The 12644-nt window shown below is 51.5% G+C and overlaps 3 protein-coding genes across 3 annotated transcripts; all 3 read right to left on the reverse strand.

The window, feature by feature from the left end:
* Positions 1-270: 270 nt before the first annotated feature.
* Positions 271-2155, reverse strand: J4E82_004292 (uncharacterized protein; the record flags this gene model as incomplete). Its single annotated transcript, XM_051730571.1, has 2 exons — positions 271-1032; positions 1082-2155. The coding sequence occupies 2 exons, from the start codon at positions 2153-2155 to the stop codon at positions 271-273; spliced, it is 1836 nt and encodes a 611-aa protein (XP_051589620.1).
* A 966-nt stretch (positions 2156-3121) lies between these two features.
* Positions 3122-6727, reverse strand: J4E82_004293 (uncharacterized protein; the record flags this gene model as incomplete). Its single annotated transcript, XM_051730572.1, has 10 exons — positions 3122-3291; positions 3342-3459; positions 3508-3671; positions 3722-4267; positions 4320-4451; positions 4505-5694; positions 5747-5931; positions 5982-6442; positions 6503-6581; positions 6638-6727. The coding sequence occupies 10 exons, from the start codon at positions 6725-6727 to the stop codon at positions 3122-3124; spliced, it is 3135 nt and encodes a 1044-aa protein (XP_051589621.1).
* Positions 6728-9561: 2834 nt separating this feature from the next.
* On the reverse strand, positions 9562-11358 carry J4E82_004294 (uncharacterized protein; the record flags this gene model as incomplete). The annotated part of the gene is made up of 1 exon (XM_051730573.1): positions 9562-11358. One exon carries the CDS (start codon positions 11356-11358, stop codon positions 9562-9564), a length of 1797 nt encoding a protein of 598 aa, XP_051589622.1.
* Positions 11359-12644: the final 1286 nt, after the last annotated feature.

Here is a 12644-nt window from a genome sequence, read left to right on the forward strand (position 1 = left end):
TAAAATGTGATGTTGTGATTCAAATGCATCATCTGCTAGTTGTTCTACTTTTGCTACCGGTACAACAAAGTGATCCTATGGCACTTATGTGTTAGAGACACCTCCCGTTCACTATGATACACATCCATTCACCGCACAGCACCATATTGACAACGCCGCATAGGCCCCATTATCGACATTAGGTATCACATGCCATGAAGCACGCACGTCAACCGCCCGATCGTACCCACAATGACCATTACATCGTTGTTCCGTCGTGATGTCTCCGATCTAGCCAGCCAATACGCCCTCAACAGCATGGCCGATTGCTCCACCGAGCTGCCCAAAGAATATCGACTTCAGGATAGTTTCGCCTTCACCCACAGCCCACATGCCGGCATCGCTCAGCTTCTCTTTCCATTGATTCCTCTCCTCGTGGCTGAGCTCCTCCCACTTTCGAGCGGCGGCATGCTTCTTCAAAACATCTTCATCTCCAGCATGAACTTCTGTGCTAAGAGTACCGTCAGACTCTGGGTCGTGATGTATAACGAGGGCCTTTTGTTGACCTGAAGGCTCCGATGGTTTGGTGTCGGAGATGACATGAGGGAGGTGAAGGTGTAGTAAGTCGGCGATGCGATGCGATGTCTTGACCACTGGTGAATTAGCGTTATTGAGAATGGCGTTGTGGCGTTTGTCGCGCAATGTCTCGCCAAAGCTTTTGTGTCGGCTTGCCGCGTTCTGTAGACTGGCAGGTAGTATGCCCTTCGTAAGATTGCCCTCTGGGTCCACCAATGACTGTATTAGTAGAGCAATGACTGCCACCATCATGGCCCCGACGAGGTAGGTAGCCGCTGTGAACAAGTTTCTCGAACGCGCTGTCTGGAGCACATAGCGAGATCCGGTATATTGCAACTGAAAGGTCTCCACGCTGATCGTGTTTCCCAACGACGTACTTGCCAGACGCAAGTACTGGGGTGGAGCTTGGCGGCCAGTGGACACTTCTGGCTTGTAGAATGGCGAGAAGACGGCTTTCGTCATTTGCACATCGTGAACCTGCTTCTGTTAGCATATATCGGATTCTACGGGTATGTTTTCCACTTACATTATCGTAGCTGTTGAATGCATGGAACGAGCTCAAAGAATCTCTTGCTGGCCCGTGGTAGTCCATTGTATAGACGGTCAAGGATATATCAATGGCTGCGACCGCAATTGCAATCTGGTAGGCGCCGTCTTCGTCGGCATCAAGCAAGCTGACGTCCATATCTGTTGCTGCTTTTACGTGCTTGGGCAGTGTTTTCCGCAGAACGACGCTTGCCGGGCCGTCTTCATAAAGATGTATGAGGAGCAGCTCGACTCCGGTCCTGTTGGGCAAATTCTTCAACAACAATAGGTGTTTCGACGAAAGCCACCGTACGCATCTCAGCTTACTCTTGGCGCCTTTCTCAACGTGAGGTATTGTGTAGAGCTTCCTATGTTCGTTTTTGCCCTTAGTCTTCCTCTGATCGAAGTCCCAGTTCACATCCTGGACAAAGACATTTGAATCCGTTACGTAGGCTATCCGGAATTCTCCTTCTTCTTGCGTAAAGATATCCAGATCGTTTGCTTCTTGGCCTTGATGCAGATCGATTCGTCCTATTACATCTTGATCGGCTGGTTTAGTCGAGGTTGCACTAAAGATGACAATCTCATTCTCATCTCCTGCGAGGCTGGACGCGATCGCGCCAATTCGCCTGCTGGGTGTACTGGACGTCGTCCGACGTGCTGGGGATAGTTTGGCAATCCGCTGGTAGCCTTCCTTTTTACCTCCGTCCGACTTGGGTGTCTTGAAGAGCTGAGTCTTACTGACGAAATCGACCTTTCCATCTGTTTTCTCGGCACTCTTTGGATATTTCAATTCAAACGCCCGCAAATGTTCGTTATTGCCCTTCAACCGTTCCTCCTCGCTACTACCATTTCCAGCGAACAAGATTAGGCCATCTTTTGTGGAAAGGTTGTCCAAGCAAGTTATTGAATCGTCTTTGCTTGCTTCAATCTCCGCGAAAGATTGTATAGTCGGCGCTCGTGAAGTAAAGTCGTATGCTGTAATTTGGTTTTTGACTCCGCTTCTCCCTGCTCCTCCACCTCCGCCCACCACGAGAACGCCCGGTCTGTTACTAGCGAATGTTGCAGCCTGCATGCGAGCGTACCAAGTCAGTATATGTCTCATGAAGTCCGTACAGGCACACTACTGACGAAGATCGGGTACGTGGTTTGCGCTTTGGAGACTGCCGGGCGCGACATGATGGAAGCACTCTGCCCAGGGGCTTTGTAACACGTATGTTCGAGGCTGGATGACGGTAGGGAGATGCGACCGTGTGCCGCAGTCGTTCGCGCTTGGGAGTCGGACTTGTACTAGGTGAATCGAGTCGCTTGTTAGGGTAGAACCGAGGATTGGTAGTCGCGTGCAAATGAGGAATCTTTGCTGGACAGCGATAGGTGTGTCAAGATGGCTGTCGGGTTGCGATGCGCAGATGTAGTTTCTACCACGTTTCGCGCGGGATATCAACAAGCCACGATGACGCTTTGCGCCGGTGGCTTATCGATAGCGTGGTCCGCGGCCTCCTTTACGATCGACAGGGCAGCCACACGCCTTTTCCTATCAACCATGATCGTAAATCCCGGATAAAACACGATATTGGTGTAAAGGTCTCACGACAAGTCAATGTGGTAGTCTTGTAAAGTTTGCTCCTATGTTAGGTGCACTATCTACTGTGGCCTTTAGGCCGGCGACAACATCATTCCGCATACATGATCTCATTCCAAGCAATGGTGCCTCTCGTGGATATCGTCCTCCTCTTTTTCATAACAATGATACCAACACACCAAACGAACGCCATACTACACCGTCTGACTAGCAGCCGCCGGAACAAACCTCCGGTCCAAAGCGTCTTCCCTGAAAAGAGTCAAAACGCCAGTATGCTCGCTAAAAAGAGGCCAACTAGAAGGCCCAGGCCCTACTTCGCCTTTCAATCTCCGAGTTTGGCCTCGTCAAACTGTAGCCTGAAGATATACGCCGAGCTTCTCGTGGGCTCTCGAAACAGCGAGGCCTTGTGTATACCTCTAGGGCAGATTTTATTGTTGACGCGAATCATAAATCATGCTTCTACTGTGGCGGCAATCCTGGGTGTCCATTGGCAGCAGCAGCTTGAGCCTCGGCTTGAACTTGGGCGATGATATCGGCCTGGTGGACAGCACCCTGGACCACTTGTTGCTCCTCCGCACTCAGGTTCTTGGTAAGATTTTCGTAGAGCGCAGGTTGCTCTTGTTGGAGACCTGATGCAGTCAGTATGAAATTGCGGCACAGTTCGTTAGATTATACTTACGTAGCAATGCGTGCTTGAACATGCCATATGGCTCGACCTTGTCAAGCGGTGTCTCGAGGAGACTTTCCTCTTCTAGCTCATCATCATCGTCATCATCGATGGAACTGAACTTTTGCGCCTATTTCTGGTCAGCTTGCATCTCCAATACCGGGTGGTATGTACATACCTCTTCATTCAAGAAGTCGAGATAAGCGGCACTCTCGTCCTTGACATCCTCAGTCTCGTCTGCCTCGTTGTTCCAGTCAGCTTCCTGTTCCCACTCCTCGTCTTCCTCTTCCTCGAAGTCGGCGGAGTAATCGAATGTGTCTTCCTTCTTAGCTTCCTCGCGGTCTATTTAGGTGTTAGTTATCGCTAGTGGACCAGGATAAATGGAAACTTACTCTTCAGAGCTGCGGGGAGCGTCTGGAATAGACGGGTGACACCCTGCAACAAGCGTGGCCAGCCTTGCTGTACGCTTACAGGAACGTCCTGAGCTCGTAGTGTGAGGAGGGAGCAGATGGCGGAGATACAGAGCTTCTTGTCGTGAACTCGGGTGAAGTTGTCGATGCTCGAGAACCAGAGACTGAAGAACTTGTTGGTCCAGCCGTTTGTCTCAAGCACATGGAGCGCCAAAGCAGGGTTGTAATAGATGGAGTTGATGACAACCTCCATGAGATGTATCCTCAAAGACTTTACTTTGGGTTCATCGTTCATCAGCACGTGCATCGTAAGTCCGATAAACTCAGGGACGTAGTCATCGGCATGGCCACGCATGTTGAGCATGATGATCTCGGCTAGCTTGCAACCGCAGATGCGATCAACGCCACCAACCTTGTCATCCTTGAAGATTGTCCTGACCATGTCGACAATTGCATCGAGGTAAGACCGGTTTTGGATCAAGGTGGGTGTACCATAGTTGACAAAGTTCTCAAGCGCAGGGAGCATATCTATACATAGTCAGCAGACGTATTGGTGACCGGCAAGAAAGAAGGCGCATACCCTCAAGATATAGCTCAGCACCGGCCTTGAATGTCCTGTGTATCAGCTCAAATGCTTGCCACATGGTTCCGGATATGCTCTTGGCAGCAAAGGTGCAGCTGTCAATGATCTCAAAGACCTCGTTGTATAGGTCTGCGAAGACGTTAGTATGGGGCTGAAGCGGTTGTATTTACAGGTTTGCATACCGTAAAGCTTGTTCTCGAGGGTAATGGTGATAACAGGCATGAGAATGGTCTCTAGATGCAGGAGAACATCAGGTGTACTTTCCAGGGTAAGGATAAGAGTACCAATGGTCTGTAGGACACCAAGAGCCGTGATGCTCTTCTCATCAAGGAAGTCACCGTACTCGCTTTCGTCGCCCTTCTCTTGGTTTCTTGATACCAATTCCCGCACAATACGCAGGTAAGTGTCACGCAGCTGTTCGCTCAGCGCCACGGCGAAGGGAGTCAATTCCGGAGCAAAAACTTCGACAAAGTCCTCCATAACGTTGGCAAGGGCATCAACGTCGACTTCGTTAGCGAGCTTCAGTAGCTGCTGCATAACCTGGGGAATGTTCGTTTTCATGTTGGTTCGAATAACATCGTGGCGGATGAGGGGTTGCAGTGACAGGGCAGCAGCAACACGGACCGGGAGCGTTGGATCAGCCATGGACTCCAGGATGTTACGGTAGATGATGATGAGGTTATTCGGGTCCTTGAAATCAAGCTGTTCGAACTTCTCGAGGGTATCGCATGCGCGAGCACGAAGGAAACCGTGGGGGCTTCGGAATTCGGGGAACACATGGCGGACGAAAAAGTATTCGACCTGGTCTGCGATCGGGCTCTTCTTGCCTAGTATAACGCCAGAGAGCGTACCAATCATGCGCAACGCGCCCTCCTTCTCTCTTGGGTTCTTCTCGTTGTCGGGAGCGGCCTCATATCGGTTGACTACCTCGTTGACAAAGTTCAGCACAGTGAATGTCTGCTTGCGGCGGCTCTTGGTGAGCGTGACAAGGAAGTTTGTCGCTGCGACGTCGGGGGCGGTCACGTCTTCGTAGAAGTTCAACTTTCTGTGTAGGTACTCTTGTGGCTCCTCCTCGAAGAGTTCGATGTCTTCATCCGACTGGCACAGGACAGGGAAGATGAGATGGGCGATGAGGTTGTCGGTGTGCGGCTTGAGGAGGGTCCACATGGACTTGGGCTTGACGCACTCGTCGAGGAAGTTGAGCGTGTAGTACAAGCTGGCCTTTGACAACCAGACTTGCTTTCCAACCCATTTCTCGACCTGCTGGAGGTAGACCTTGAGGATCTCGGGCGCGAAGTTGGTGATGAAGGTCTTGGCTACTTCGGTATAGTCGATCTCGTTGTTCTTGCCGAGCGCAGACGGGTTGCCGTACCTGTTGGTGATTAGCCACGCCCAAGTGAGTCATGCATAGTCTTTCTATGTACCTAACGAATAGCCTGTTCAAGTTTGCGTATGACCACTTCTTCGCCTTCCACCAATGATTTACTTCCCGCTCGTCGAGATCTTCGGGGAGAGACGACTCTGGGGGTTCTTTGCCTACGACAGTCAAGAACAGTGTGCACCAGCCAACCATGACTTGCTGGTCGCGGAGGGATGCGGGGAGATCGAACTATGGTCTGGTCAGCTACTCGTCATATGCTATGCCCGTGAAAATCTTACGTAGATGGCATGCTTGTACACTTTCAACACCGTCCGTAATATCTCGCCAGCCTCCAAACTCGTCTCACCAGCCAGTGAGTTTCCGATATTCAGCAGCTGAGGGAAGGACATGGCAACTATCTTGTCGAAATCTGCGCGGTTCTCTCCCGACTTGAATCTGTAGATCTTGCATATCGCCAACAGACACTGGACACCAGCGAAGACTGACTCGATGTTTCCAGCGTTCAGTAGTTGTATAGTGATGTCGAGGAAGTCTGGCCATTTGGCAGGGAAATCGTATGCGAGAATCTTTTGGAGGGTAGGAATAAGCTGTAGGCGCACTTGGGGCGGGGAGGCGACGAGGACGGGGACGAGGCGACTGCGGAAGGCAGCCTTTTCTTCCTCTGGTATAGGGATGGCCTGGCTGTATTCTTCGGCAGGCGACCAGCCCTTGGAAATGCGGTTTTTGAGGTAGACGACGGCTGTAGGCACGCGTTAGTGATGAAGGCCACGGGCGTAGAGTGGTCGTGGGCGCATCTTACTCGACAGGCGCACGGCGTTGTTCTGTTCCTGCTCGAGGATGTTCAGCAGGCCGTCGGTGAAGCCTGGCTTTTCTTCGGCCTATGTTTCTATCAGTCTGCCGTCTGGTAGGCATTCTTCCAGCATTCAACACGCACATGCTTGAGGTCAAGTTCAGCTTGCTGTCTGATGGCGGCGTTCGCGTCAAGAGTCGCCTGAATCCTATCCCGCAGGCCGGCAACGTCCATGGTTGCGAGTATGTGACAGGGTCTGCGGCGAGTATTGGTGATGGGCTAGAGAAAGCCAAGGGTGGTGGGTGCGGTGAGAAGTGGCAGTGGGGGATCGGGCGAGATTACTGCTGTCTTTGCACCCGCAAACAGCGTTATGGGGTAAGAATTGGCGGGAGGGACTGTGTCAGGATAAAGGCACGCGTGCTTTTTCCCTCGATTTTGCGCCTCGTCGGGCTTGTGCAGCTTGTGCGGGACGTGATGATGGAGGGGCAGTAGTTAATTTTGTGTGGATCAGAATCGCGGCTTTCCCTCCCAGCATCGTTAGCGCACGTGGCGGTCAATGCACTGTCCCTGCCCTTTGACCACCACGATGCATCTATTTACTCATCACCACATGCCACCTTGGCTGTCGCGTTTTCTAGCACACTGCCTTGCATCGCCAAACACATCAACAGCCATCCAGGTACCGATGTTCCACAACGCGCATCTACTTCGACGGAGAGTAGCGGCCTCTGAGCCGGCATGAAGCGGTACCTGCAGGCTTATGGATAGGTACTTAACATCCGACGCTTCCCACCGACTTCCATCGTTGCCGATAGGAAGGACTCAGACCGAAGCAACAGAGCGTCATCGCTCTCATATTGGGCCCTACCCACTTGACGCACTGACTTCCGCACGGCTTCCACGGCTGCGACGCGACCCTTTCGGCAAATAGTGCTACTGCTGGATCAAATGCAACCGTACTACGACGCTGACCTACCATGTCTTTACACCCTCCACAGTTTTATCCGGAAGCTTGTACTGGCCTATGCAGCAAGCATGTTTGCGAAGTCTGTCACGCCACAATTCAGGGATCGCCATGAGGGACCGATCGAGACTGACAAAACCATGTTCAAAGAGATTGGACAGCACGTACATCATAAGTATTTCCGAGTGTCTGCATCACTATATCAAAAACACGCTTGAAGCTCGCCGCCTCCAAATACGATCACATAACCAGGACATGAGTTTTCTTGTCTTGTTTTTGAGCAAGGTCCAACTGAAAGACGTTCACTGGAGATAGGCATGCGCAAACAATATCATCATCTTGATATGTTCTACAATGATGTAGTCGATTGAGAGAAGGCCTGGGTAAAACGACATTCATCTCTGCCCGAGTTGCGAACATTGGCTCAAAATATCATGACATGTTCAAGTTGTTGCAGCTTTTGATCAATTCCAAACAACTTGGATAGTGAACTGAAGATCAGTGAGGCATATACCTTATGTATACTTATCCAATACCAATGCGCTATCATTCCGGCTGTACAAGTGAAAAGACCATCCTGTCGAAAAGACGGGCTGATCTCATGTCTGCATTCAGTACGTTGTGGAGAAAAGCGAAAAGACAGAAGGAAGCATGGGTTGAACAGCCTGTATTTTTTTTTGGAGGGGTTGATACAGATGATGGTATAGAGAAGAGACCAAGTATTGAAGGTGTGTTTTATATCTTCCGCTAACATTACGGCCTCTTTAATCAAGAAGGTTAATGAAGTAACACGGAAAACCTAAAACTATCTGATGTGCGATTTTTCACGCAGTTTTTTAGCCAAACATCAGTGTCTTGGGCCCTTTTTCCCTTTGAATGGAGGGACGGAAAATCGCCCCGGTGAAGGTTTGCTGTGAACGGAAGTGCATGATTGTGTATGTCGTAGAATTTCGGAGATATATGCTCATCTCCGCACTGTCCACATAGAAGGTTGGATGCGGTGTCGAGGGTCAGAGACCTAATACCCATGAAGATTTATCAAGTCTTTGATCCAAGCACAAATTCACATCCCAGCGTGGCGTGTCAGTTTTGAAGACCAAATCCCGCACAGACGAGACAACGAGCGCCAACATGATAGTGGTCAAGCGAGTTTTGAAGTTGGCAATCAAGCAAGCGACCATATCATGCGTGATTTGTTGTCGCTTTGTGGTCGTCTGCCCTCCTACAAACATGGCTATGCTGTTTTCTGTATCGGTTCGCATCAAGCACTCCATACTACAGTCTCTACACCATTTTCTTTTTGGAGGGACGAGGCAGACAGCATGTTGTGGGAGTTTTTCTTTTTTGGACCGCAGGAAAGTCCATAGCGCGTTTTTGGGTTCGTTTTAAGCATTTTAGAAGTAGAGTGTGATAAATAAGAGAAGGTTCCTCAAAAGCTGAGCAGTGTTTTATACCCTCATAAAAGACAGCACATGCACGTATCTGCATCCGTCTACTTCTTCGAGAGGCACAAAATACACGACCGGTACCCGTGGTTGTTCTTGGGAGCCAGAAGGTAGAGAAGATGATCATGCGGCTGGTACGGGTTGCTTTTGGAGTTCTCGCAAGCTTGCAGATATTGCATGTTTGTGTTGTCTTTTTAGAGGCAGGAAGACAGACGTCTTCGTAAGGTATGGTGAAGGGTAATTTTTGAGAAAGCGAGGTAAGATGTGCGATGAAGGAGTATAAGAATTGAGAGCTTGAGCGGTCTTAATATGTTGAGAAGTAGGCGGAGGAGTTGGCACATATGGTGTGACAAGGACCTCCAATCCGGTTTTTGAGTTCAAAAGCAAGCATCATACAGAGCATGAGGGACAGCGTTGATGGTGAGAAGTACCATTGCTTCTGAACTACTGAGATATTTAACCCAAAACTATCGCGCCATGTAAATGCTGTGTTATCAAGAAAACGCCAGGTAATGCTGCTAAAGCCCAATAGAAAGAAAACGCCGCTCAATGCAAAAAGAGAGCTTATGCTGACCAGCAGCTGTTTTATCATATCCCATCCCATCATCCATCATCTCATCATACCATCATTCCTCATAACCATTACCAAACTCAACCAATTAACCAATAGACTTTCCCCTCTTTCCCTTACCACACTCCCTCTTACTCAATGGCTCATCAGGGAAAACCCAACCCCTAACCCTCTTCGCCTCCCTCTTCTCGCCAAGCTGCGGCTTAGGAATCCAAGTGTCTTTGTCCAAGAAGTTTTGCCTGGTCAAAGCGGCAGGGCCACCGACGTCCATGCGCCAGGTGCCCATACCCTCAAAGGGGTTCTCCTTGGCGAGCATGTGCAGGTACCAAAGAGCGAGGGCAGCGGTCAATTGAATGTCGCCAGTCTCAGGGTGCGAACCGGAAGTTGAGAGACGAATAGGAGCGGAGGTCTCCAAGTAACCATAAATGGGCACACCGGTTTGTGCGTTGACGGTTGTAGGGTCGGGGGTGGAGAAGGAGGATGGGCCACCGCAGCGGACGCAGAGAAGTTCGATCTCGGTCATGATGAAGCCGTAGCGGCAGCCGTGCTCGCGCATGACGCGGTGGAGGTGAGCGAGGCCCTGGAGGTAGAGAACTTGCTTTGGAGGTGACTCGCTGCGCATGCCAGTGTTCCATTGGTCGTAGCACTTGACGAGACCGACGACACGACCTCGGCTGTCACCGAAGAGAGTCTTCTCATAGTCGGAGGGGTAGTTGGAGACGAACTCTGGTTGTTGGCGTTGACCGGCGACGGGTTTGATGGCGCGCATGACCATGTGAGAGTTTCCCTGAGCAACCTTCAGTGCAGCGTTGACCTTGTTGGCGTAGTAGTTTGTGCAGATGTCTTGGAGCGCTGACTCGTTCTCTGGTTGCAGGTTCTGGCGGCAAGGCTGGGGAAGGTAGTTGGCTGGGACTGGGACCTCAAGAAGAGGAAGGACCGAGGGGATGGACTTGATAGTGGTAATGTTGAAATCTTCCCAGCTGCGGAGGTTGCGGATGTCCCACCAGAAGTGGTTGTTGATGCCGCGTGGTGCGCTAGTGACACGGCGAACCAGAGATGGGGAGGGGTTGGTAGAGGAGAGGTACTCGACCAGAGACGATGTAGCAGGGACTTGCTGAAAGCTGTCAAAACTGACATCTGTGAAAGAGGGGTACTGCACAGCCGGCGCCGCCTCGAACTCTGGGACAACAAAGTCTTGAGTGCAAGTGGAGGTAAAGCTGGGCATGTCTTGAACCGAAGAGTAAGACGATGGAAGGGAAGTGACGAGGCTCAGGTTGGACTGAGGCGCACTTGAAGCAGTGACGTAGCTGGGCATGTTGCGGTAGGTGGGGAAGCCATATCGGCTGATAACCTGCTCATCAACACTTCCAGCAGAGCCAGCGCGAGCATGGCGGGCTCGGTTGGCTGAAGTAGAGCGGGAGTGCGAGCTGACGTACGAAGACCGACGTGCAAGCTCGGGCTGTTGTGCGAATGTGATGGGAGAGTTGAGAGTAGAGAGGTTGAAGTCGTATGAGGAAGCTGTTGACACGGGAGATGTCATTGTGCTGTGGGCATTGTGGATGTTGTGGTTGAAAGGACTGGAATCACGACGAGCCATCGAGGCTGGCCGTGAGTAAGGGCTGTAGGCATAGCCGATGCTGGATGAGGTAGACGTCGTCCTGCGATGTCTAATGGGACCACTGGTGGGCTCGGCAACTTGATCTTGCATGCGGACCTTGGGGAGGAGAACAGGTCCATATTGCCGAACTGGTGACCGTGGAGGGGTAGGACCAGCGAGTTGAGGTTCTGGTGATGAGGCTTGAGAGTAGTATGTGACGTCCGAGCCGACACTGCCCGGGATGTAGTTGAAAGGAGCAGTCGGGGGTGTTGTTTGACGGCTATACATGATGAATGATGTGAAGCTACCAGACTACGTTGTATCAGCACCAATGATTCGGCTAGAGGATAAAAGCAGTGACTTACGCTGTGGAGACTGAGGATAGAGACAGGAAGAGATTATCGAATAGCGATTAGTAGCAGAGTCCAGCTCCAGGTGTCTAAGACAAAAACGCAGAAGTTAGGGAAGGAAAAGGAAATGAGACACAATCGACTCGTCGGGCAGTGCTCTAGATGAAGTGCTTGAAGAAGCTGATGGACTGGTGGATTGCGGCACAGACAGACTTCTTATCCTTCCTGTTCCCCGCGTAGAGACACGAGAACCAACGCCCACTTCGCGCTAAAACATCTGAAACACGATCCATCGAAGGGCCAGCACCCGGGGAGTTGGACCGGTAGACGTTCTGGCGGTCTGGCGGCAGTATCAGAGCATCCTTCTACAACATGCGAGCCTCACAAGGCGTCTGAAACATAGCGCTGCTGGTGCTTGGCTTGGGCGAGTACGTGGCTAGCGAACGACTCTGGCTATGCTATTCTTGAGGCGTTGCATACTCGATGCAGTATGGTGGCATGGAAATATAGCCTCTCAATGGCTACAGCTATGAAGAAGTATACGAAAGCGGTAAGCGGGCCAGCGAGGCGCCTGCACATGGGGCGGTTGGATAACATGAAACCGGCAGCCTCGGCGCCGCATAGCAGAGTTCTAGTGTGTAGTACTACACTGAGGGACTTTTCTCGATGGGCGCCGGGGCGGCAGTTTGACGTTGGCAGCGCGAAGGGACGAATGGACGGCCATGGTGTTGTCCGCTTAGCGCCTGCCGTGTAGTCCGTGCTGGGTCCCGCGTTGCGTGGGGCATCTGCAGCCCGTTAAGAGTCATCGATGGAAGAAAGCGGGATGATTGGACCACGACGCTCCAACGTTTCGTTTCTGCGGAGCGACATGCGTCTTCCCGCATGCCCGCCATGCACGAACGAGTGACTCACAATGGGCGGAGAGAAGTGTATTCACGACTATAACACGCTTCCTAGACCGCTCACACGTCGACGCGTTCACCGCGTTGTTGTCAAGCAAGTTTCTTCCGGGTCTTGGGCCTCGCCCACCTGCTGCGCTGTCCTCTGCCATGCTATGCGACTCGACTCCATGCACAGCCCCCAGCGGCGTCTTGAGCTTGACCTACGAAAAAGCGCAAACTGAGGTTCGGACGCTCCCGAAGACAGCGCGAGTGTCGTTCTCGTCCAATGTACCACGAACCGAGCAATCTGACTGGCCCCAAATCCATCTGCCAATCCAAGCGC

The sequence above is a fragment of the Alternaria postmessia genome (genome assembly GCF_024291825.1).
Source record: "Alternaria postmessia strain BMP 2775 chromosome Unknown scaffold_20, whole genome shotgun sequence".
Classification (NCBI taxonomy): domain Eukaryota; kingdom Fungi; phylum Ascomycota; class Dothideomycetes; order Pleosporales; family Pleosporaceae; genus Alternaria; species Alternaria postmessia.